General features: G+C 49.8%; 1 protein-coding gene across 1 annotated transcript in view; it reads right to left on the minus strand.

Moving 5' to 3' along the window:
* Positions 1 to 16,103, minus strand: part of LOC116944246 (nuclear factor of activated T-cells, cytoplasmic 3-like) — a 118,723-nt gene extending 102,620 nt beyond the window's left edge. The window contains exons 1-3 of the mRNA XM_076068226.1: positions 14,444 to 16,103; positions 3,144 to 3,204; positions 33 to 1,581 (exon numbers count right to left, since the gene is read on the minus strand). Of these exons, the coding sequence (XP_075924341.1) occupies positions 33 to 1,581; positions 3,144 to 3,162 (1,568 nt within the window). The 5' untranslated portion in view covers positions 3,163 to 3,204; positions 14,444 to 16,103. The remainder of the gene's footprint in view (positions 1 to 32; positions 1,582 to 3,143; positions 3,205 to 14,443) is intronic.
* Positions 16,104 to 24,142: the final 8,039 nt, after the last annotated feature.

The following is a 24,142-nucleotide window of genomic DNA, read 5'->3' on the forward strand; positions in this document are numbered from 1 at the left end:
GAGGTAACCAATCACTGATCTGCGTCTCTCACCTAAAGAGGGGCGCGTGCGCTCCTCCCACTCCTCCTCCCCCCAGGGCCCCGCACCCACTGCCCCCACCTCCCCCGCTGCCCTTTCCCTTCCCCCACGGGAAGGAGGGAGGCACGCAGAGGAAGGGATCACCGCTAGGTTCTCTCTTGAGCTGCTGATGCTGATGCTGCTGCTGATGATTCTGCTGCTGCTGATGATGATGCTGATGAAGCGCGCACGCCGCGCCGTCCTCCTCGTCCCGCCGCGGCGATGCCCTTCTGCGCGCCTTCACGGGAAGGTCCTCGGCCGTGGCGTCTCCGTCGGGACATATGGCGAGCGCCGGCGTCGCCGGTGAGCGCGCGCCGTCCTCCACGATGCTGGAACGCGGCGAGGAGCGCGGCGAGAGCGCCGGGGAGAGCGCCGGGGAGAGCGCGGGAGAGCCACCACCACCACCACCACCTCCACCACCACCTCCACCACCACCTCCACCACCACCACGTGCTCCGTAATAAATCTCGGCGCTAGAATAACGGCGCTTGCCTCGAGGTGAAGCCGGGAGGGATACGGGCCCCGTAGCACCACCACCAGCACCACCACCACCAGCACCACCTCCGGCCGCCAGCATCCCCGGGTAGAGAAATCCATCCTCGCCCCCCGTCATGAGCCGAGCGGGAGCGCCCGCCGAGCGCCGCCGGCCCAGCGCGGCGTGACCGCTCCCCAGCCCCGCGGCGGCCGCGCATCCCAAGGGCGTCCACGTCTCGTCGGCGCCAGAGGCGGCCGCGGTGGCCGCGACTCGAAATCCCGGGGAACCCTGGGGCGACGGCAGCGGCGAGGATGTGTGCGGAGAGCCCAGCTGCTGCTGCTGCTGCTGTTGTTGCTGTTGTTGTTGTTGTTGTTGCTGTTGTTGCTGCTGAAGGACGAGTCTCGTGGCGGCGTCGTTGAGGTCGGCCTCGTTGTCGTCGCACGCGTAAGGGTACGACTCGATTGAGGAGGCGTCGGAGAAGCAGCTGCGCGACGAGAGACTGCTGCTGGGACTCAGGTTGTTGTGGCCGCTCTCGCGGTACGGGGTTTGGTCCAGGGGCAGGTACAGGTGCTCCGACAGCCTCGGGACAGCTGCGGCAGCAGCAGCAGCAGCCCCACCTCCAGCGACCACAGCAGCCGCGGTGTTCCCGTTGGGGTCACCGGCCGGGTCCGAAGCTTCGGCGCCGCTGTGCGCGGCAGACGTGACGCAGTGCGGTGGGAACGAGGTGATTTGGATGCTGGGGCAGTCGAAGATGGGTGGTGGTGGTTGTTGTTGTTCTGAGTGGCAGCTGCCGTTAGTCGCATGTGGAAACTTGCTCTCTGGTTGCTGCTGCTGCTGTTGATGATGATGCTGCTGCTGCTGCTGATGGTGATGCTGCTGATGCTGCTGCTGATGGTGATGATGGTGGCTGGCGCTGTCGCGCATCGTTTGTCCCTCGACTTGGTCGAGCCAGGAGGAGCTCATGACGAGCGCGTGCATCTGGGAGACTCTGGAGTCTGGGTCGCCTGAGATCGAGAAGCCCTTTCCATGGGTCGCGTCGTGGTCTGGAGCTATTGGGGAAGAGGAGGGCGGGGAGGTCAGCAGAAGGGGGCAGGGGGTGACTCGATGATCGCTACTGCTGCTGCTGCTATGCGATCGCCAACGGGGGGTTCAGTTGCGGTGTAAATGTTCGAATTTGTCGGGGTAAAAATTTAAAGTTTAAGAGCATCGCGAGCCACAGTTGCCTCGCTCACGTGCATCGCGAGGGAGAGAGAGGGGGGAGAGAGGGGGGGAGAGAGGGGGGAGAGGGGGGGAGAGAGAGGGGGGAGAGGGGGGGAGAGAGAGGGGGGAGAGAGAGGGGGGAGAGAGAGAGGGGAGAGGGGGGTGGGAGAGAGGGGGAGAGGGGGGGGAGAGAGGGGGAGAGGGGGGGAGAGAGAGGGGGGAGAGAGGGGGGGAGAGAGAGGGGGAGGAGAGACGGGAGAGAGGGTGGGGGGGAGAGCTGAGTTACGGCGTGGAGCTACGAACGCAGAGGTCCGACACGGACGCTCGAGCGGAGGAGACGGAGCGATGGTAACGATGGTAACGAGTTCGCCAGGGATGGAGGGGGCAGCCCTATTGGGCGAGTGTTTTCATTCAACAGTGGATCGAGCATGGCTGCTGATGTCGATGATGTTGGTGATGACGATGAGAAGTGTACATATTCACCGCTCTCCCATCGCTTCCTCCTAAATCCCCCAAGCCCCTGCAACCCCCCTCCCACTGACCCCCGCCCGCTCCAGAGTCCCATCCTGGACCCCCTTCCTGAGAGTGACTCAGACCAGCGATCGAGGGGGGCCGGGGGGAGGGGTAATGGCTCTAGCCAAGACTCAAACTCACCGAGTCTCAAGGCGCTGCTACATGGGGCGGCAGTGGTGTTCGGGCAATTGTTTTTATTAAATGTCAAGTCGTTTCGATTTAAAGCTTTCGTGACTGCAGGGATTCATCTTCTTGGTTCTTTCGGTAAAGTCACGTAGAAGGGAAATAATAAAATAATAAAAATAAAACATAATAAATGATTTCCTTTCTACGTGACTTTACCGAAAGAAGCAAGACGATGTAAAGTCGTTGTTTTGCTGCACGTGGAAGGAGACCACGTGGTATCCGAAGCAAAGCCACCGCGAACCCACTTGCTGTACTGCCACCCCCCACACCCCCCACTCAGCCCCCCCAACTTACCCCCACCCCCCACTCACCCCCCACACACCCCCAGCGCTCACTACCGGAGTCATCTCGCATAGCGCTGGGAGTTGCACAAATCCCTTGCTTAAAAAGCGACGGATCACGCACGGGCGCGCACACATAGCCATCACCACGACCACCACCACGCCCGTGACAACTCCATGCCCGTGTGGGCATGGAGTTGTCACTTTTTCTCCAGTCACTCGAAGGTCCTCGCCATCTCTGTGGGTGGTGGGTGAGTGGCTCGGGTGCGGATGCGAAGTGAGAGGTGAGCGGTGCGGGGTGAGTGGTGAGTGTTGGGGGGTGGTGGGTGAGTGGTACGGGAGAGGATTCGAGGTGAGAGTTGAGCCGCGCTGTGGGTGAGTATCGAGTGGTGAGTGGTCGGTGGGTGAGGGGTGGTGAGCGGCTGTCTTACCCAGTGCGTGGGTGCGCATGGTCGGGCTGGCTGCGAGATGTCGCCAAGTCGCGAGTCTATCCTGAAATATCAGCAACATCATCAGCGTCATTGTCATCAACACGGATACCAGCGGCAACACACAAAGCCAAAGATCCCCCACCCCCGTGTAGCCTTTACCAAACTGTAGGGGGCAAGTGGTGTTAGCGAGCAGCACCTATGAAGGCCGGCACGGCACACGAGGGGGTGGGGTGGTCAGCACCACGCCCGACCGCCTTTGTCTTCCCTGTGCTGATACTTTAAGCACCGCACCAGGTACTCATTTGAGGTTGAGTCGACCTAGGGGAGTTCCAGGACCGGTTCAGATAATCGTCACTGGTGTTGGCCGTGAGCGGAATATGAACCCGTATCGCCGAGTTCATAGCGCAGCGCGCTAACCGCTACACTACCGCTCCCCACACACACTGACACGCACACTAACACGCACACTGACACACATACTAACACACACACTGACGCACACACTGACACACACCAACACACACACTGACACACACACTAACACACACACTAACACACACACTAACACACACTAACACACACACTAACACACACTAACACACACACACTAACACACACTAACACACACACTAACACACACTAACACACACACACTAACACACACACACTAACACACACACACTAACACACACACACTAACACACACACACTAACACACACACACTAACACACACACACTAACACACACACTAACACACACACACTAACACACACACACTAACACACACACACTAACACACACACTAACACACACACACTAACACACACTAACACACACACTAACACACACTAACACACACACACTAACACACACACACTAACACACACACACTAACACACACACACTAACACACACACACTAACACACACACACTAACACACACACTAACACACACACACTAACACACACACACTAACACACACACACTAACACACACACTAACACACACACACTAACACACACACTGACACACACACTAACACACACACTAACACACACACTGACACACACACTAACACACACACTAACACACACACTAACACACACACTGACACACACTAACACACACACACTAACACACACACTAACACACACACTAACACACACTAACACACACACTAACACACACACCAACACACACACTGACACACACTAACACACACTAACACACACACTAACACACACACACTAACACACACACAGACACACACACTAACACACACACTGACACACACACTAACACACACACTAACACACACACTAACACACACACTAACACACACACTGACACACACTAACACACACACACTAACACACACACTAACACACACACTAACACACACTAACACACACACTAACACACACACCAACACACACACTGACACACACTAACACACACTAACACACACACTAACACACACACTAACACACACACTGACACACACACTAACACACACACTAACACACACACTAACACACACACACTAACACACACTAACACACACACTGACACACACACTAACACACACACTAACACACACACTAACACACACTGACACACACACTAACACACACACTAACACACACACTAACACACACACTAACACACACTAACACACACACTAACACACACTAACACACACTAACACACACTAACACACACACTGACACACACACTAACACACACTAACACACACACACTAACACACACTAACACACACACACTAACACACACACAGACACACACACTAACACACACACTGACACACACACTAACACACACACTGACACACACACTGACACACACACTAACACACACACTAACACACACACTAACACACACTAACACACACACTAACACACACTAACACACACACACTAACACACACTAACACACACACTAACACACACTAACACACACACACTAACACACACACTAACACACACACACTAACACACACACACTAACACACACACACTAACACACACACACTAACACACACACACTAACACACACACTAACACACACACACTAACACACACACACTAACACACACACACTAACACACACACTAACACACACACACTAACACACACTAACACACACACTAACACACACTAACACACACACACTAACACACACACACTAACACACACACTAACACACACACTAACACACACACACTAACACACACACACTAACACACACACTAACACACACACACTAACACACACACACTAACACACACACACTAACACACACACTAACACACACACACTAACACACACACTGACACACACACTAACACACACACTAACACACACACTGACACACACACTAACACACACACTAACACACACACTAACACACACACTGACACACACTAACACACACACACTAACACACACACTAACACACACACTAACACACACTAACACACACACTAACACACACACCAACACACACACTGACACACACTAACACACACTAACACACACACTAACACACACACACTAACACACACACAGACACACACACTAACACACACACTGACACACACACTAACACACACACTAACACACACACTAACACACACACTAACACACACACTGACACACACTAACACACACACACTAACACACACACTAACACACACACTAACACACACTAACACACACACTAACACACACACCAACACACACACTGACACACACTAACACACACTAACACACACACTAACACACACACTAACACACACACTGACACACACACTAACACACACACTAACACACACACTAACACACACACACTAACACACACTAACACACACACTGACACACACACTAACACACACACTAACACACACACTAACACACACTGACACACACACTAACACACACACTAACACACACACTAACACACACACTAACACACACTAACACACACACTAACACACACTAACACACACTAACACACACTAACACACACACTGACACACACACTAACACACACTAACACACACACACTAACACACACTAACACACACACACTAACACACACACAGACACACACACTAACACACACACTGACACACACACTAACACACACACTGACACACACACTAACACACACACTAACACACACACTAACACACACACTAACACACACACTAACACACACACTAACACACACACACTAACACACACTAACACACACTAACACACACACTAACACACACACTAACACACACACTGACACACACACTAGCACACACACTAACACACACTGACACACACACTAACACACACACTAACACACACTAACACACACTAACACACACACACTAACACACACACTAACACACACTAACACACACACTAACACACACTAACACACACTAACACACACACTAACACACACACTAACACACACTAACACACACACTAACACACACTAACACACACACTAACACACACACACTAACACACACACTAACACACACACTAACACACACACACTGACACAGACACTGACACACACACTAACACACACACTAACACACACACTAACACACACACACTAACACACACACACTGACACAGACACTGACACACACACTAACACACACACTAACACACACACTAACACACACACTAACACACACACACTAACACACACTGACACACACACTAACACACACACTAACACACACACTAACACACACACACTAACACACACACTAACACACACTGACACACACTAACACACACTAACACACACACTAACACACACACACACTAACACACACTGACACACACACTAACACACACACTAACACACACACTAACACACACACACTAACACACACACACACACTAACACACACTGACACACACACTAACACACACACTGACACACACACTGACACACACACTAACACACACACTAACACACACACTAACACACACACACACTAACACACACACTAACACACACTAACACACACACTAACACACACACTAACACACACACACTGACACACACTAACACACACACACTAACACACACTAACACACACACTAACACACACACTAACACACACACTAACACACACACTAACACACACTAACACACACACTAACACACACACTAACACACACACTAACACACACTAACACACACACACACTAACACACACACTGACACACACACTAACACACACACTAACACACACACTAACACACACACTAACACACACACTGACACACTAACACACACACTAACACACACACTAACACACACACTAACACACACTAACACACACACACACACTAACACACACACACTGACACACACACTAACACACACACTAACACACACACTAACACACACACTAACACACACACACTAACACACACACTAACACACACATTAACACACACACATTAACACACACACTAACACACACTAACACACACACACACTGACACACACACTGACACACACTAACACACACACACTAACACACACTAACACACACTAACACACACACACTAACACACACACACTAACACACACACTAACACACACACTAACACACACACTAACACACACACACTAACACACACACTAACACACACACTAACACACACACTAACACACACACATTAACACACACACTAACACACACACTAACACACACACATTAACACACACACATTAACACACACACTAACACACACACTAACACACACACTAACACACACACATTAACACACACACTAACACACACACTGACACACACACTAACACACACACTAACACACACACTAACACACACACACTAACACACACTAACACACACACTGACACACACACTAACACACACACTAACACACACACTAACACACACTGACACACACACACTAACACACACACTAACACACACACTAACACACACACTAACACACACTAACACACACACTAACACACACTAACACACACTAACACACACACTGACACACACACTAACACACACTAACACACACACACTAACACACACTAACACACACACACTAACACACACACAGACACACACACTAACACACACACTGACACACACACTAACACACACACTGACACACACACTAACACACACACTAACACACACACTAACACACACACTAACACACACACTAACACACACACTAACACACACACACTAACACACACTAACACACACTAACACACACACACTAACACACACACTAACACACACACTAACACACACACTGACACACACACTAGCACACACACTAACACACACTGACACACACACTAACACACACACTAACACACACTAACACACACTAACACACACACACTAACACACACACTAACACACACTAACACACACACTAACACACACTAACACACACTAACACACACACTAACACACACACTAACACACACACTAACACACACACTAACACACACTAACACACACACTAACACACACACACTAACACACACACTAACACACACACTAACACACACACACTGACACAGACACTGACACACACACTAACACACACACTAACACACACACTAACACACACACACTAACACACACACTGACACAGACACTGACACACACACTAACACACACACTAACACACACACTAACACACACACTAACACACACACACTAACACACACTGACACACACACTAACACACACACTAACACACACACTAACACACACACACTAACACACACACTAACACACACTGACACACACTAACACACACTAACACACACACACTAACACACACACACACACTAACACACACTGACACACACACTAACACACACACTAACACACACACTAACACACACACACTAACACACACACACACACTAACACACACTGACACACACACTAACACACACACTGACACACACACTGACACACACACTAACACACACACTAACACACACACTAACACACACACACACTAACACACACACTAACACACACTAACACACACACTAACACACACACTAACACACACACACTGACACACACTAACACACACACACTAACACACACTAACACACACACTAACACACACACTAACACACACACTAACACACACACTAACACACACACACTAACACACACACTAACACACACACTAACACACACACTAACACACACTAACACACACACACACTAACACACACACTGACACACACACTAACACACACACTAACACACACACTAACACACACACTGACACACACTAACACACACACTAACACACACACTAACACACACACTAACACACACTAACACACACACACACACACTAACACACACACACTGACACACACACTAACACACACACTAACACACACACTAACACACACACTAACACACACACACTAACACACACACTAACACACACATTAACACACACACATTAACACACACACTAACACACACTAACACACACACACACTGACACACACACTGACACACACTAACACACACACACTAACACACACTAACACACACTAACACACACACACTAACACACACACACTAACACACACACACTAACACACACACACTAACACACACACTAACACACACACTAACACACACACTAACACACACACATTAACACACACACTAACACACACACTAACACACACACATTAACACACACACATTAACACACACACTAACACACACACTAACACACACACTAACACACACACTAACACACACACATTAACACACACACTAACACACACACTGACACACACACTAACACACACACTAACACACACACTAACACACACTAACACACACACTAACACACACACTAACACACACACACTAACACACACACTAACACACACACTAACACACACACATTAACACACACACTAACACACACACTAACACACACACTAACACACACACTAACACACACACACTAACACACACACACTAACACACACTAACACACACACACTAACACACACACACTGACACACACACAAGGGGGGTGGGAGGGGTCACCTACAGGTGCTCCCCCCCGCCCCTCCCTCCTCTTCCTCTCCACTCGCTAGGAGCTACTGGCGCGGTTCCAGGATTCCCTCCACGCAGCCTCCATCTGCCCTGGGGCCAAGGGGGGTGGTGTTGGGGTGGGTGGGGTGGGTTAGGGTCTCCCCAATCCTCCACCCCTCGCGCCTCCTCCCCCCTTCCAACCCCTCTCTCTCTCATCTGTCCCTACCGCCAAACCCCAGTGCCGCAAGGGACTCTCGGCTCATGGGTTCGATCCCGACCCTGACGCCTGCTGCTGTATATTTGGAGTTTGCGGTGTCTCTCTCTCTCTCTCATCATCATGATGGCTAGGATATCTCGCCTGGTATGTTCGATCCCGACCCTGACGCCTGCTGCTGTATATGTGGAGTTTGCGGTGTCTCTCTCTCTCATCAGCATGATGGCTAGGAGATGTTAACTACCTCGCCTGGTATGGAGGAGGTCGTGGGTTCGATCCCGACCCTGACGCCTGCTGCTGCTGCTGTATATTTGGAGTTTGCGGTGTCTCTCCCTGTCTCTCTCTCTTCCCGTGGTCGCGTGGATTTTTCTCCGGGTTCTCCGGTCTTTTCTCTCCACATGTAGAAATTAACGTCACGCGTTTAGAGTATTTCGACCACTGCTATGAATTTGCACTCCATGATGAGCCACTTTCTTCGAGCTATCATTTGTTGATAGCCAGGTTGCTTCTGCAAAATAAGCTGTAAAAAAGCTCAGTGGGCCTTAGCTGGTAAAATAACAAAACATTTTATTTCATTTTTAGGACCCGGAGTTCGAACCCTAACCCAGGTGGATAGCAGTGATTGTCCCTCCACTGCCGACGTGGAATGCATGGCTCTGTGTGCCGTTCATTGTCACCCTTTCACGTTGAACTGGGGCTCCCCGTTAGTGTGCACGGAGTGCTCGTGCCAATGACACATCTGGCAAATCCCAGCAGCATCTGTTTCACGAGCGTCTGACCCTGCTGACGAGACGCACACAGTCTAAACGGGTCGGGGAGTGCTCTTTGCTCGCTCAAACAAATCGCGGCTTGACAACATTTGTCAGCGAGGGGCTGATGGACGAGACCGCGGCACGGCAAAAAACCAACGTGACAAGGAAGAGAGGTTTTCTTGTGTTCGCGTTTGCTGACAAAACCAAAACAGCCCCTCGATATTGCGAGAGCCGCAATTCACCGTGGTGGCGAATACGAGAGGGCGATCGTTCGTTAGCACGTAGCGCGTCATGAAGCGCGGGTTTTTGCCGTGCCCTGGACTCGACAGAGCGACGGGTCTCTCTGCTCGTGGGTCATCTCGTACTTGTGGCCGACACTGTCGGCTGTTCCATCCTCACCGTTTCCAAAGTTCAACCTGAACGGAGTTCAACATTGTGGCGACGTATTCACGTTCATCATTACCACCACCACCATCACCACCGTCGGCGTCACCGCGATCATTATTTAGACTGGAGGAATCCGATGAGCTCTGATGCTCTTTTTTTGTTTGTAAGGATGTTGAGCTTCTTTCGCACCGTACGTAGCCAACCGTACTAATCGGAGGTTGCGCCGGGGAAGGACAACAAACTCAACAAAATGTGATGTCCAGGAGGGTCATCATCAGCCAAGGTCAATCCACTGCTGGCTGGATGAAAGCCTCCGCCAACCCGCCACCATCTCTCGCAGTCACCCGACCACCAGAACACCAATCTGCCTTCTTCGTTTCCTTAGGTGCTGTGTCTCCCCGTAATATTTTTTTGACCATCGATCATCATCGACCATCGACCCTGCTGGTCATATTATTGGTATTTCCCTCGCTCTGTGCGGTAGTAGTTGTAGTGGTAGATGCGTTCCAAAACAAAGGGGGCGCGCACAAAGTGAATCCGCACGAGGAGACAGCTGTCTGCCGAGTACACACACAGCCCACACACAGTGCACAGAGTACACACACAGCCCACACACAGTGCACAGAGTACACACACAGCCCACACGCAGTACACACGCAGTACCCACACAGCCCACACACAGTGCACAGAGTACACACACAGCACACAGCCTACACACAGTACAAAGAGTACACACACAGCCCACACACAGTGCACAGAGTACACACACAGCCCACACGCAGTACACACGCAGTACACACACAGCCCACACGCAGTGCACAGAGTACACACACAGCACACAGCCCACACACAGTACAAAGAGTACACACACAGCCCACACACAGTGCACAGAGTACACACACAGCCCACACGCAGTACACACGCAGTACACACACAGCCCACATACAGTGCACAGAGTACACACAGCCCACACACAGTGCACAGAGTACACACACAGCCCACACGCAGTACACACGCAGTACACACACAGCACACAGCCTACACACAGTACAGAGAGTACACACGCAGCCCACACATAGCACACACACAGTACACACACACAGCCCAGAGCCTACACGCAGTACACACACAGCCCACACGCAGTACACACAGCACACACACAGCACACACAAGTACACACAGCACAGAGCACACACGCAGTACACACGCAGCACACGGTTGCTCCACGTCCGACGGCATAGCCGCCGCATAGCCGTGAATTCAAACCGCATATAGCGAATTTTGGGTGGAAATAGGCTACCGCGCATATAGTAGGCGACGTCGCACAAACCGAACCCGCCGAGAGCGAGTGAAGCCTGCACGTATGGTGCCCAGCCTACACACCCATACACACACCCATACACACACCCATACACACACACCCACACACACACACCCACACACACACCCACACGATGTTTGTCTTACGTTTTCTCTTAAATTCCAGAGAAGTAATGGAATGTATTGCAGTTGCCACCTTTGGCCGATGCCATCCCCCCACCTCGTCGAGTTAGGTGGGGGCTGTGTGCTGTGGGGGGTCTCTCTCTCTGCGATGCCGTTTCGCGGTGTGCCGCCCCAATGCGCTGTTCGGCGTGATGTCCGACGTTCCGCTGCACGTGCCGGTAGCTGCTGCTGCCGTTGCTGCTGCTGGCGCTACTTCATCAGGAACTGAATCAAGCAGCTGAGCCAATCAGCGTCGAGAACCGGCTGCAGACATCTCTAGGAGCCAGCAGCAGCAGGCAGCGCTCTGTAGAAGTGGAAATTCCACCTTCATATGGCCGGATCAGTCGTGGTATATATATTGAGTTTAAGAAGAAAATCAGGAGGTCTTTAAATTAAACAATTTGTAATGGAGGAGCGGTGGCGTGGTGGTTGGCGCACCACTCTATGATCCCGGAGACCTGAGTTCGATTTCCGATCATCGCTATCTGATTACCAATGGCGGTAATCACTGCCCCACCCCCCCTCTCTTCACCAACCCGTACTGACCGGCGTGGTGAAGTATAGTCTAAAAGGCTTCCATGAGTATTGGACACGCACGAGTTGCGCTTCTACACACGTGTACACAAGACAAAGATCCTCCAGATATCCTTCAACAGAGTGTTGGGGCAAGTGCTGTTAGCGAGCACCTACGAAGTTCGGCACGGCACACGAGGGGGTAGGTGGCCAGCACCACGCCCGGCTGCCTTTGTCTCCCCAGTGGAAATGTTTACACACAGCAACCAGGTACTCATTTGAGGCGGAGTCGACCTAGGGGAAGAGGCCCAGGACTGGGTTCAAATAATCGTCACTGGTGTTAGCCGCCGGGTTAGTAGCGTAGTGTAAACTAAAATTAAACTATTTTCTTACTTTAGCAGCTAAGGCCCACTGAGCTATATAGCTCTTGCTCAGAAGCGACCTGGCCACAAATGATAGCCCAATGAAGTGGCTTATTACGTGGAAATGTATAGCAGCCAAACACTCTAAAAACCCGTGGACCCGGAGAAAAAAAATCCACGTGGGGAGACCATGCAAAGTCCAAATTTACAGCAGTAGGCGTTAGGGTCGGGATCGAATCCACGATCTCCTGTATACCAGGAGAGGTAGTTAACATCCCCTAGCCACCGTGATGATGATGAGAGAGATAGACGCAATCTCCAAATTTACAGCAGTAGGCGTTAGGGTCGGGATCGAATCCACGACCTCCTGTATACCAGGCGAGGTAGTTAACATCTCTTAGCCACCGTGATGATGAAGCGTGCAGGGGCGCCTCTGCCGTCACTCACCTCTGCGGCCGCGATCACCGCAACCGCCGCTCCCAGGTTCTCGCGTCCCGCAGGTCTCACTCCCCAGGCGTCACTCCCCAGGCGTCACTCCCAGGTGTCACTCCCCAGGTGTCACTCCCCAGGTCTCACTCCCAGGTGTCACTCCCCAGGTCTCACTCCCCAGGCGTCACTCCCCAGGCGTCACTCCCCAGGTGTCACTCTCCAGGTGTCACTCCCCAGGTGTCACTCCCAGGCGTCACTCCCCAGGTCTCACTCCCCAGGCGTCACTCCCCAGGTGTCACTCCCCAGGCGTCACTCCCCAGGTCTCACTCCCCAGGTCTCACTCCCCAGGCGTCACTCCCCAGGTGTCACTCCACAGGCGTCACTCCCCAGGCGTCACTCCCCAGTTGTCACTCCCCAGGCGTCACTCCCCAGGTCTCACTCCCCAGGCGTCACTCCCCAGGCGTCACTCCCCAGGTGTCACTCCCCAGGCGTCACTCCCCAGGCGTCACTCCCCAGGTCTCACTCCCCAGGCGTCACTCCCAGGTCTCACTCCCCAGGCGTCACTCCCCAGGCGTCACTCCCCAGGCGTCACTCCCCAGGTGTCACTCCCTAGGTCTCACTCCCCAGGTCTCACTCCCCAGGCGTCACTCCCCAGGCGTCACTCCCCAGGCGTCACTCCCCAGGTCTCACTCCCCAGGTCTCACTCCCCAGGTGTCACTCCCCAGGCGTCTCAACTTCGCAATGAGGAAGTTCTTCTCTTGTGTGTCTGTTCCTCGGCGCGGTGGCGCTGTGTCCATCACAGGCGTAGAGCGGGTGGCGCTGTGTCCATCACAGGCGTGGAGCGGGTGGCGCTGTGTCCATCACAGGCGTGGAGCGGGCGGAGTTGCTCGGGGCGTGTCGGTGACGCTGGCGACGCTGGCGATGCGAGTCGCGCACAGCTCCGAGCGCGCTCTGCTGTGCGCGAGCGCGCGAGTTGTTATAAAGAGTTGAGCTGGGCCAGTGGTGGGGGGGGGGAGAGGAGGGGAGGGAGGTGGGGGGAGGGAGCCGCGGGGAGAGAGTGGAGGGAGAGGAGCGGTGGAAGGAGGTCTATGGATGGATGAGGTGGCCAGGGAACGGGCGGTGGCGGCGGAGGGCGAGGGGGGGTTGCGATTTGGGTGGTGGTTGGAGAAGTTCTGCGGAGGATGGGGGAGGTAAGAGCCTCCTGATGGAATTGTCTAGCGGAGGAGGAGGAGGAGGGTGACACGTGGAGGAGTAGGAGGATAACACGAAGAGGAGCAAGAGGAGGAGGGAGACACCAGGAGGAGGAAGACACGTGGAGGCGGAGGAGGAGGAAGACACGTAGAGGAGAGAGACAGGAGGAGGGTGACACGTGGAGGAGGAGGAAGACACGTGAGGGAAGAGGAGGAAGACACGTGGGGGAGAGAGACACGAGGAGCAGGAGGATGGAGACGAGGAGGGAGACACGAGGAGGAGGCTGATGGAGGACGAGGATGCAGGAGTAGTAGTATCGAAGAAGTAGACGTAGCAGAAGTCGTGGAGTAGAATAAGTAATATGTGGGTGGGGGCTTCGGAGAGGGTTGGGTCAGGGGTCTGGGGTAGGGGGGGCTGCAGGGAACCCGGGGAAGCCGTGACGCAGTGGAACGAGAGAGAGGGGGGGGGGGAGGAAACTCGCTGTTTACGCGCTCGTGAATGCGGTGGAAACCCGGCTTCCCCATCTCCCTCTCCACCCCCCTCGCTCTCTCTCCCCCCGACTCTCTCGCTCTCTCCCCTACGATTCCAGCCTCGCCCAAACAAACCGCACTACCCCGCCCACACTCATCTTCACCACCCACCCCAAAGACAAAGATCCCCCGTGTGGCCTTCAACAGACTGTTGGGGCAAGTGCTGCTAGCGAGGAGCACCGATGAAGGCCGGAACGGTATCACGAGGGGGTGGGTGGCCAGCACCACGCCCGGCCGCCTTTGTCTCCCCAGTGGCGATTTTTACACAGAGCACCAGCGACTCCTTTTGAGGCTGAGTCGGCCGGGTTCAGATAATCGTCACTGGGTGTTGGCCGTGAGCGGGAATCGAACTCGGGTCGCGAAGTTGGCCACCCATCATCGATCCGCTCATCTCATTTCCATCTTCGTTTATTACACACCGTAACAGGTGCCAGTTTAAGGCTGAGTCCACCTTGGGGAGGCCCAAGACCGGTTCAGATAATCGTCACTGGGTGTTGGCCGTGAGCGGGAATCGAACTCGGGTTAGCCGGGTTCGTAGCGCAGCGTAGCGCTGACCGCTGCGCCACCGCTCCCCACAGCGCGCTAACCCCCTCCCCCTTCAATCCCCCCGACTCTCCCGCCCCTCCAACATCTGCTGCGGGTTTCACTGCTCGAGTGTCAGGGCCGACCGTGGAATTCCGAGGCACTGCTTCGGCTCTCGCTTGCGGCGCTGTCTCAATGGAGCCTGCGCAGAGCCGCTGGGCTTAACGTTCAGCCCCCCCCGTCCCCCCCCCCCTCCTCTCTCTGAGCCACGACCTCAGCAGCCGCGCTCAGCATGCCCGTGAGTGGAGTCTGAGCCACGCCACTGACCGAGCCGCTCACTCACCGCGGCCTTCAAGAGCCAGGGAGCGATCTTGATTTTAAGCTTTCGTGACTGCAGGAATCACGACGTTTCGATCGCAACAACAAGACGGTCGCTTGTTGTTGTTGTTGCGACCGAAACGTCGTGATCTCTTATTTTGTCTACCGAGGTGACTTTACGGAAAGAGCCAAAGAGTACTGGAGCGGCTCAAGCTCTCTGGCTGAGCGGCGAGCCAGAGAGCCTGAGCCGCGACGCGGAACGCGGTGCTCGACTCCAGCCCCCCGGGGCTCGCACGCTGAGCCGACCGAGGCCACGCGGACTCGCGGTGGTCACGGCGGTGACCCTCGGCTCAGCGGTGGGGCGACCGTGAACTCAGCACATCGGACCTCCCGCGTGGATGAAATGACTGCCGCTCCGTGGGGGAAGTGAACAGCTGGTGATGCTTATTGGTATCCCTAACCCCCGCCGTAGGAATGTGGAATCTGCGAGCACTGTATATAGTCGCTTTGATAGCCTCCAACCCTAACAGGATTGCGAGGTGAGATCCGATCATAGGTAAGATCCGATTGCGGGGTGAGATCGGATTGCTGGGGAGAGATCGGTCCCTTCTACCTCTGCACTTCACTAGGGGTCAAGATGGAATCCCCACGACCACTCCAATCCCCACGACCACTCCAATCCCCACGACCACTCCAATCCCCACGACCACTCCAATCCCCACGATCACTCCAATCCCCACGACCACTCCAATCCCCACGACCACTCCAATCCCCACGACCACTCCAATCCCCACGATCACTCTAATCCCCACGACCACTCCAATCCCCAAGACCACTCCAATCCCCACGACCACTCCAATCCCCGCGACCACTCCAATCCCCACGACCACTCCAATCCCCACGACCACTCCAATCCCCACGACCACTCCAATCCCCACGACCACTCCAATCCCCGCGACCACTCCAATCCCGGCCAACAACGCGGATGATGTTGGCGATTCTGCCGCTGCTGCTGCTGCGTTGGCAGCGACCTCTTCCTTCCCATCGTGGCCAGCCCGCAGAGTCTCAGCGATGCGCAGGTCGCCCCCGCTGCGAGATCTGGTGCAGTGCAGGGGCCTTCCTCCAGCAGTGGACAGAGCAGTGGGACAGACTTGTCTGGCTTGAGTGGCACGGGCTGCAGAAGACACGGGCTGTTGGGTGGGTGAAGTCGGTGGGTGACTGAGTGGGTGGGTGAATGGGTGCGCGTGTGAGTGAGCGAGTAGGTGAGTGTGTTGGTGAGTGGGTAAGTGAGTGCGTGTGTGTGGGCATGGGCAGAGGTAGTGTAGTCGTTAGCGCTACGCTGCGCTACGAATCAAGCGTCCCGAGTTCGATTACCGCTCACGGCCAACACCAGTGACGATTATCTGAACCCGTCCCGGGGCCTCCCTTAGGTCGACTCAGCCTAAAATGAGTACCTGGTGCGATGTGTAAACATCGTCAGTGGGGAGCCAAATGCGGTCTGGCGTGGTGCTGGCCACCCACCCCCTCGTTTGCCGTGCCGGCCTTCCTACACTAACCTCTACAGTCTGTTCAGGCAACACAGGGGATCTTCGTCTGTGTTTTGTGATTGATAGTCGCTGGTAGAGTTTGTATGTTCTCCCCCTGTTCTCCTCTGGGTTCACCAGATCTTCCCCGAGTTAAGCACCACGACACACCATGTAACCGGTTTCTGCCAAATCATCCCAATGCTTCAAAATCCCCCGTTCTAACCATTCAATGTCGTTCCCACACACACACACAGCAGCAGCAACAACATCGCCCTCTCCGCTACAAACTAGTCCTGAGACTCAGTGAGACTGTTCGATCCGTTCCTACTCGTTGGGTTGACCGGAGTGGTAGGTCGGTAGCACGCGACTCGCTGCAAGTAGTACGGAGGTATACGTGACGTGGTGTGCCGGGTGAATACAATTGTTGTGGCCCAGGTGGCCGGTGAGACTGGAGTGGTGGGCAGCACGTGACAAGAGTAGCCACGGCTCCAGCCACGACGGAGCAGTGGGCGTGGTTGGAGCAGTGGGCGTGGTTGGGGCAGTGGGCGTGGTTGGAGCAGTGGGCGTGGTTTTCCCGCGATGCAGGGCGTCGGTTGGTGGATCACGTAAAGAGTTGAACCTCCAAATACTCCGCGCGCGTTTGTATTGTCTGTCTCGTTTGTATTGTCTGTCTCGTTTGTATTGTTTGTCTCGTTTGTATTGTCTGTCTCGTTTGTATTGTCTGTCTCGTTTGTATTGTTTGTCTCGTTTGTATTGTCTGTCTCGTTTGTATTGTCTGTCTCGTTTTTATTGTTTGTCTCGTTTGTATTGTCTGTCTCGTTTGTATTGTTTGTCTCGTTTGCATTGTCTGTCTCGTTTGTATTGTCTGTCTCGTTTGTATTGTTTGTCTCGTTTGTATTGTCTGTCTCGTTTGTATTGTTTGTCTCGTATGTATTGTCTGTCTCGTTTGTATTGTCTGTCTCGTTTGTATTGTCTGTCTCGTTTGTATTGTCTGTCTCGTTTGAATTGTCTGGCTCATTTGTATTGTCTGTCTCCATAGTATTGTCTGTCTGGTTTGTATTGTTTGCCTCGTTTGTATTGTTTTTCTAGTTTTTATTGTCTGTCTCGTTTGTATTGTCTGTCTCGTTTGTATTGTTTGTCTAGTGGGTATTGTTTGTCTAGTTTGTATTGTTTATCTCGTTTGTATTGTCTATCTCGTTTGTATTGTCTGTCTCGTTTATTTTGTTTGTCTCCTTTGTATTGTTCTGTCTCCTTTGTATTGTTCGTCTCGTTTGTGTTGTCTGTCTCGTTTGTATTGTCTGTGTCGTTTGAATTGTCTGTCTCGTTTGTTTTGTCTGTCTCGTTTGTATTGTTTGTCTCGATTGTATTGTTTGTCTCGTTTGTATTGTCTGTCTCGTTTGTATTGTCTGCCTCGTTTTTATTGTCTGTCTCGTTTGTATTGTTTGTCTTGTTTGTATTGTCTGTCTCGTGTGTATGGTCTGTCTCGTTTGTATTGTCTGTCTCGTTTGTATTGTCTGTCTCGTTTGTATTGTCTGTCTAATTTGTATTGTCTGTTTCATTTGAATTGTCTGTCTCGTTTGTATTGTTTGTCTAGTTAGTATTGTTTGTCTGGTTTGTATTGTCTGTCTCGTTTGTATTGTTTGTCTAGTGTGTATTGTTTGTCTAGTTTATATTGTTTATCTCGTTTGAATTGTCTGTCTAGTTTGTATTGTTTGTCTAGTTTGTATTGTCTGTCTCGTTTGTATTGTCTGTCTCGTTTGTTTTGTCTATCTCGTTTGTATTGTCCGTCTCGTTTGTATTGTTTGTCTCGTTTGTATTGTCTGTCTCGTTTGTATTATCTGTCTCGTTTGTATTGTTCTGTCTCGTTTGTATTGTCTGTATCGTTTGTATTGTCCGTCTCGTTTGCATTGTTTGTCTCGTTCGTATTGTCTGTCTCCTTTGCATTGTTTGTCTCGTTTGTATAGTCTGTCTCATTTATATTGTCTGTCCCGATGTATTGTCGGTCTCGTTTGTATTGTCTGTCTCGTTTATATTGTCTGTCTCGTTTTAATGTCTGTCTCGTTTGTATTGTCAGTCTCGTTTGTATTGTCTGTCTCCTTAGTATTGTCTGTCTCGTTTGTATTGTTTGTCTCGTTTGTATTGTTTGTCTAGTGTGTATTGTTTGTCTAGTTTGTATTGTTCATCTCCTTTGTATTGTCTGTCTCGTTTGTATTGTCTGTCTCGTTTGTATTGTTTGTCTCCTTTGTATTGTTTGTCTCGTTTGTGTTGTCTGTCTCGTTTGTATTGTTTGTCTCGTTTGTATTGTCTGTGTTTTGTATTGTCTGTCTCGTTTATATTGTCTGTCTCGTTTGTATTGTTTGTCTCATTTGTATTGTCTGTGTTTTGTATTGTCTGTCTCGTTTGTATTGTCTGTCTCGTTTGTATTGTTTGTCTCCTTTGTATTGTTCTGTCTCCTTTGTATTGTTTGTCTCGTTTGTGTTGTCTGTGTTTTGTATTGTCTGTCTCGTTTGTATTGTCTGTCTCGTTAGTATTGTTTGTCTCGTTTGTATTGTCTGTCTCGTTTGTATTGTCTGTCTCGTTTGTATTGTTTGTCTCGTTTGCATTGCCTGTCTCGTTTGTATTGTCTGTCTCGTTTGTATTGTCTATCTCGTTTGTCTTGTTTGTCTCGTTTGTATTGTCTGTCTCGTTGGTATTGTCTGTCTCGTTTGTATTGTCTGTCTCGTTTGTATAGTTTGTCTAGAGTGTATTGTTTTTCTAGTTTGTATTGTCTGTCTCGTTTGTATTTTCTGTCTCGTTTGTGTTGTCTGTCTAGTTTGTATTGTCTGTCTCGTTTGTATTGGTTGTCTCGTTTGTATTGTTTGTCTAGTTTGTATTGTTTATCTCGTTTGTATTGTCTGTCTCGTTTGTATTGGCTGTCTCGTTTGTATTGTTTGTCTAGTTTGTATTGTTTATCTCGTTTGTATTGTTTGTCCCGTTTGTATTGTCTGTTTCGTTTGTATTGTCTGTCTCGTTTGTATTGTTTTTCTCGTTTGTATTGTCTGTCTCGTTTGTTTTGTCTGTCTCGTTTGTATTGTCTGTCTCGTTTGAATTGTCTGTCTCGTTTGTATTTTCTGTCTAATTTGTATTGTCTGTCTCGTTTGTATTGTCTGTCTCGTTTGTATTGTTTGTCTAGTGTGTATTGTTTGTCTAGTTTGTATTGTTCATATCGTTTGTATTGTCTGTCTCGTTTGTATTGTTTGTCTCGTTTGTGTTGTCTGTCTCGTTTGTATTGTCTGTCTCGTTTGTGTTGTCTGTCTCGTTTGTATTGTCTATCTCGTTTGTATTTTCCGTCTCTTTTGTATTTGTCTCATTTGTATTGTATGTTTCGTTTGTATGTCTGTCTCGTTTCTATTGTTTGTCTCGTTTCTATTGTCTATCTCGTTTATATTGTTTGTTTCGCTTGTATTGTCTATCTCGTTTGTATTGTCTGTCTCGTTTGTATTGTCTGTCTCGTATGAATTGTCTGTCTCGTTCGTATTGTCTGTCTCGTTTGTATTGTCTGTCTCGTTTGTATTGTCTGTCTCATTTATATTGTCTGTCTCGTTTGTATTGTCTGTCTCGTTCATATTGTCTGTCTCGTTTGTATTGTCTGTCTCGTTTTATTTTCTGTCTCGTTTGTATTGTCTGTCTCGTTTGTATTGTCTATCTCGTTTATATTGTCTGTCTCGTTTGTATTGTCTGACTCGTTTGTATTGTCTGTCTCGTTTGTCTTGTTCAGTCTCGTTTGCATTGTCTGTCTCGTTTGTATTGTCTATCTCGTTTGCATTGTTTGTCTCGTTTGTTTTGTTTGTCTCGTTTTTATTGTCTGTTACGTTTGTATTGTACGTCTCGTTTGTATTGTCTGTCTAGTTTGTATTGTCTGTCTCGTTTGTATTGTTTGTCTCGCTTGTATTGTCTATCTCTTTTGTATTGTTTGTCTCGCTTGTATTGTCTATCTCGTTTGTATTGTCTGTCTCGTTTGTATTGTCTGTCTCGTATGAATTGTCTGTCTCGTTCGTATTGTCTGTCTCGTTTGTATTGTCTGTCTCGTTTGTATTGTCTGTCTCATTTATATTGTCTGTCTCGTTTGTATTGTCTGTCTCGTTCATATTGTCTGTCTCGTTTGTATTGTCTGTCTCGTTTTATTTTCTGTCTCGTTTGTATTGTCTGTCTCGTTTGTATTGTCTATCTCGTTTATATTGTCTGTCTCGTTTGTATTGTCTGACTCGTTTGTATTGTCTGTCTCGTTTGTCTTGTTCAGTCTCGTTTGCATTGTCTGTCTCGTTTGTATTGTCTATCTCGTTTGCATTGTTTGTCTCGTTTGTTTTGTTTGTCTCGTTTTTATTGTCTGTTACGTTTGTATTGTACGTCTCGTTTATATTGTCTGTCTCGTTTGTATTGTCTGACTCGTTTGTATTGTCTGTCTCGTTTGTCTTGTTCAGTCTCGTTTGCATTGTCTGTCTCGTTTGTATTGTCTATCTCGTTTGCATTGTTTGTCTCGTTTGTTTTGTTTGTCTCGTTTTTATTGTCTGTTACGTTTGTATTGTACGTCTCGTTTGTATTGTCTGTCTAGTTTGTATTGTACGTCTCGTTTGCATTGTCTGTCTCGTTTGTATTGTCTATCTCGTTTATATTGTTTGTCTCGCTTGTATTGTCTATCTCTTTTGTATTGTCTGTCTCGTTTGTATTGTCTGTCTCTTTTGAATTGTTTGTCTTCTTTGTATTGTCTGTCTCGTTTCTATTGTTTGTCTAGTTTGTATTGTCTGTCTCGTTTGTATTGTCTGACTCGTTTGTATTGTTTATCTCGTTGGTATTGTCTGTCTCGTCTGTATCGTCTGTCTCGTTTGAATTGTCTGTCTCGTTTGTATTGTCTGTCTCCTTAGTATTTTCTGTCTCGTTTTCTTTGTCTATCTCGTTTGTGTTTTCTGTCTCGTTTGTATTGTCTGTCTCGTTTGTATTGTCTGACTCGTTTCTATTGTCTATCTCATGTGTATTGTTTGTCTCGTTTGTTTTGTTCTGTCTGATTTGTATTGTCTGTCTCGTTTGTATTGTTCTGTCTCGTTTGTATTGTCTGTCTCGTTTGTATTGTCAGTCTCGTTTGTATTGTCAGTCTCGTTTGTGTTGTCTGTCTCGTTTGTATTGTCTGTCTCGTTTGTATTGTTTGACTCGTTTGTATTGTTACGTCTCGTTTGTATTGTTTGTCTCGTTTGTATTGTCTGTCTCGTTTGTATTGTTCTGTCTCGTTTGTATTGTCTGTCTCGTTTCTATTGTTCTGTCTCGTTTGTATTGTCTGTCTCGTTTGTATTATTCTGTATCGTTTGTATTGTCCGTCTCGTTTGTATTGTTCTGTCTCGTTTGTATTGTCTGTCTCGTTTTTATTGTTCTGTCTCGTTTGTATTGTCTATCTCGTTTGTATTGTTACGTCTCGTTTGTATTGTTACGTCTCGTTTGTATTGTCTGTCTCGTTTTTATTGTTCTGTCTCGTTTGTTTTGTCTGTCTCGTTTGTATTGTTACGTCTCGTTTGTATTGTTACGTCTCGTTTGTATTGTTCTGTCTCGTTTGTATTGTCTGTCTCGTTTGTATTGTTTGTCTCGTTTGTGTTGTCTGTCTC

Source organism: Petromyzon marinus, chromosome 20, assembly GCF_048934315.1.
Source record: "Petromyzon marinus isolate PM22_M1 ecotype Great Lakes invasive population chromosome 20, UKy_Petmar_22M1.pri1.0, whole genome shotgun sequence".
Taxonomy (NCBI): domain Eukaryota; kingdom Metazoa; phylum Chordata; class Hyperoartia; order Petromyzontiformes; family Petromyzontidae; genus Petromyzon; species Petromyzon marinus.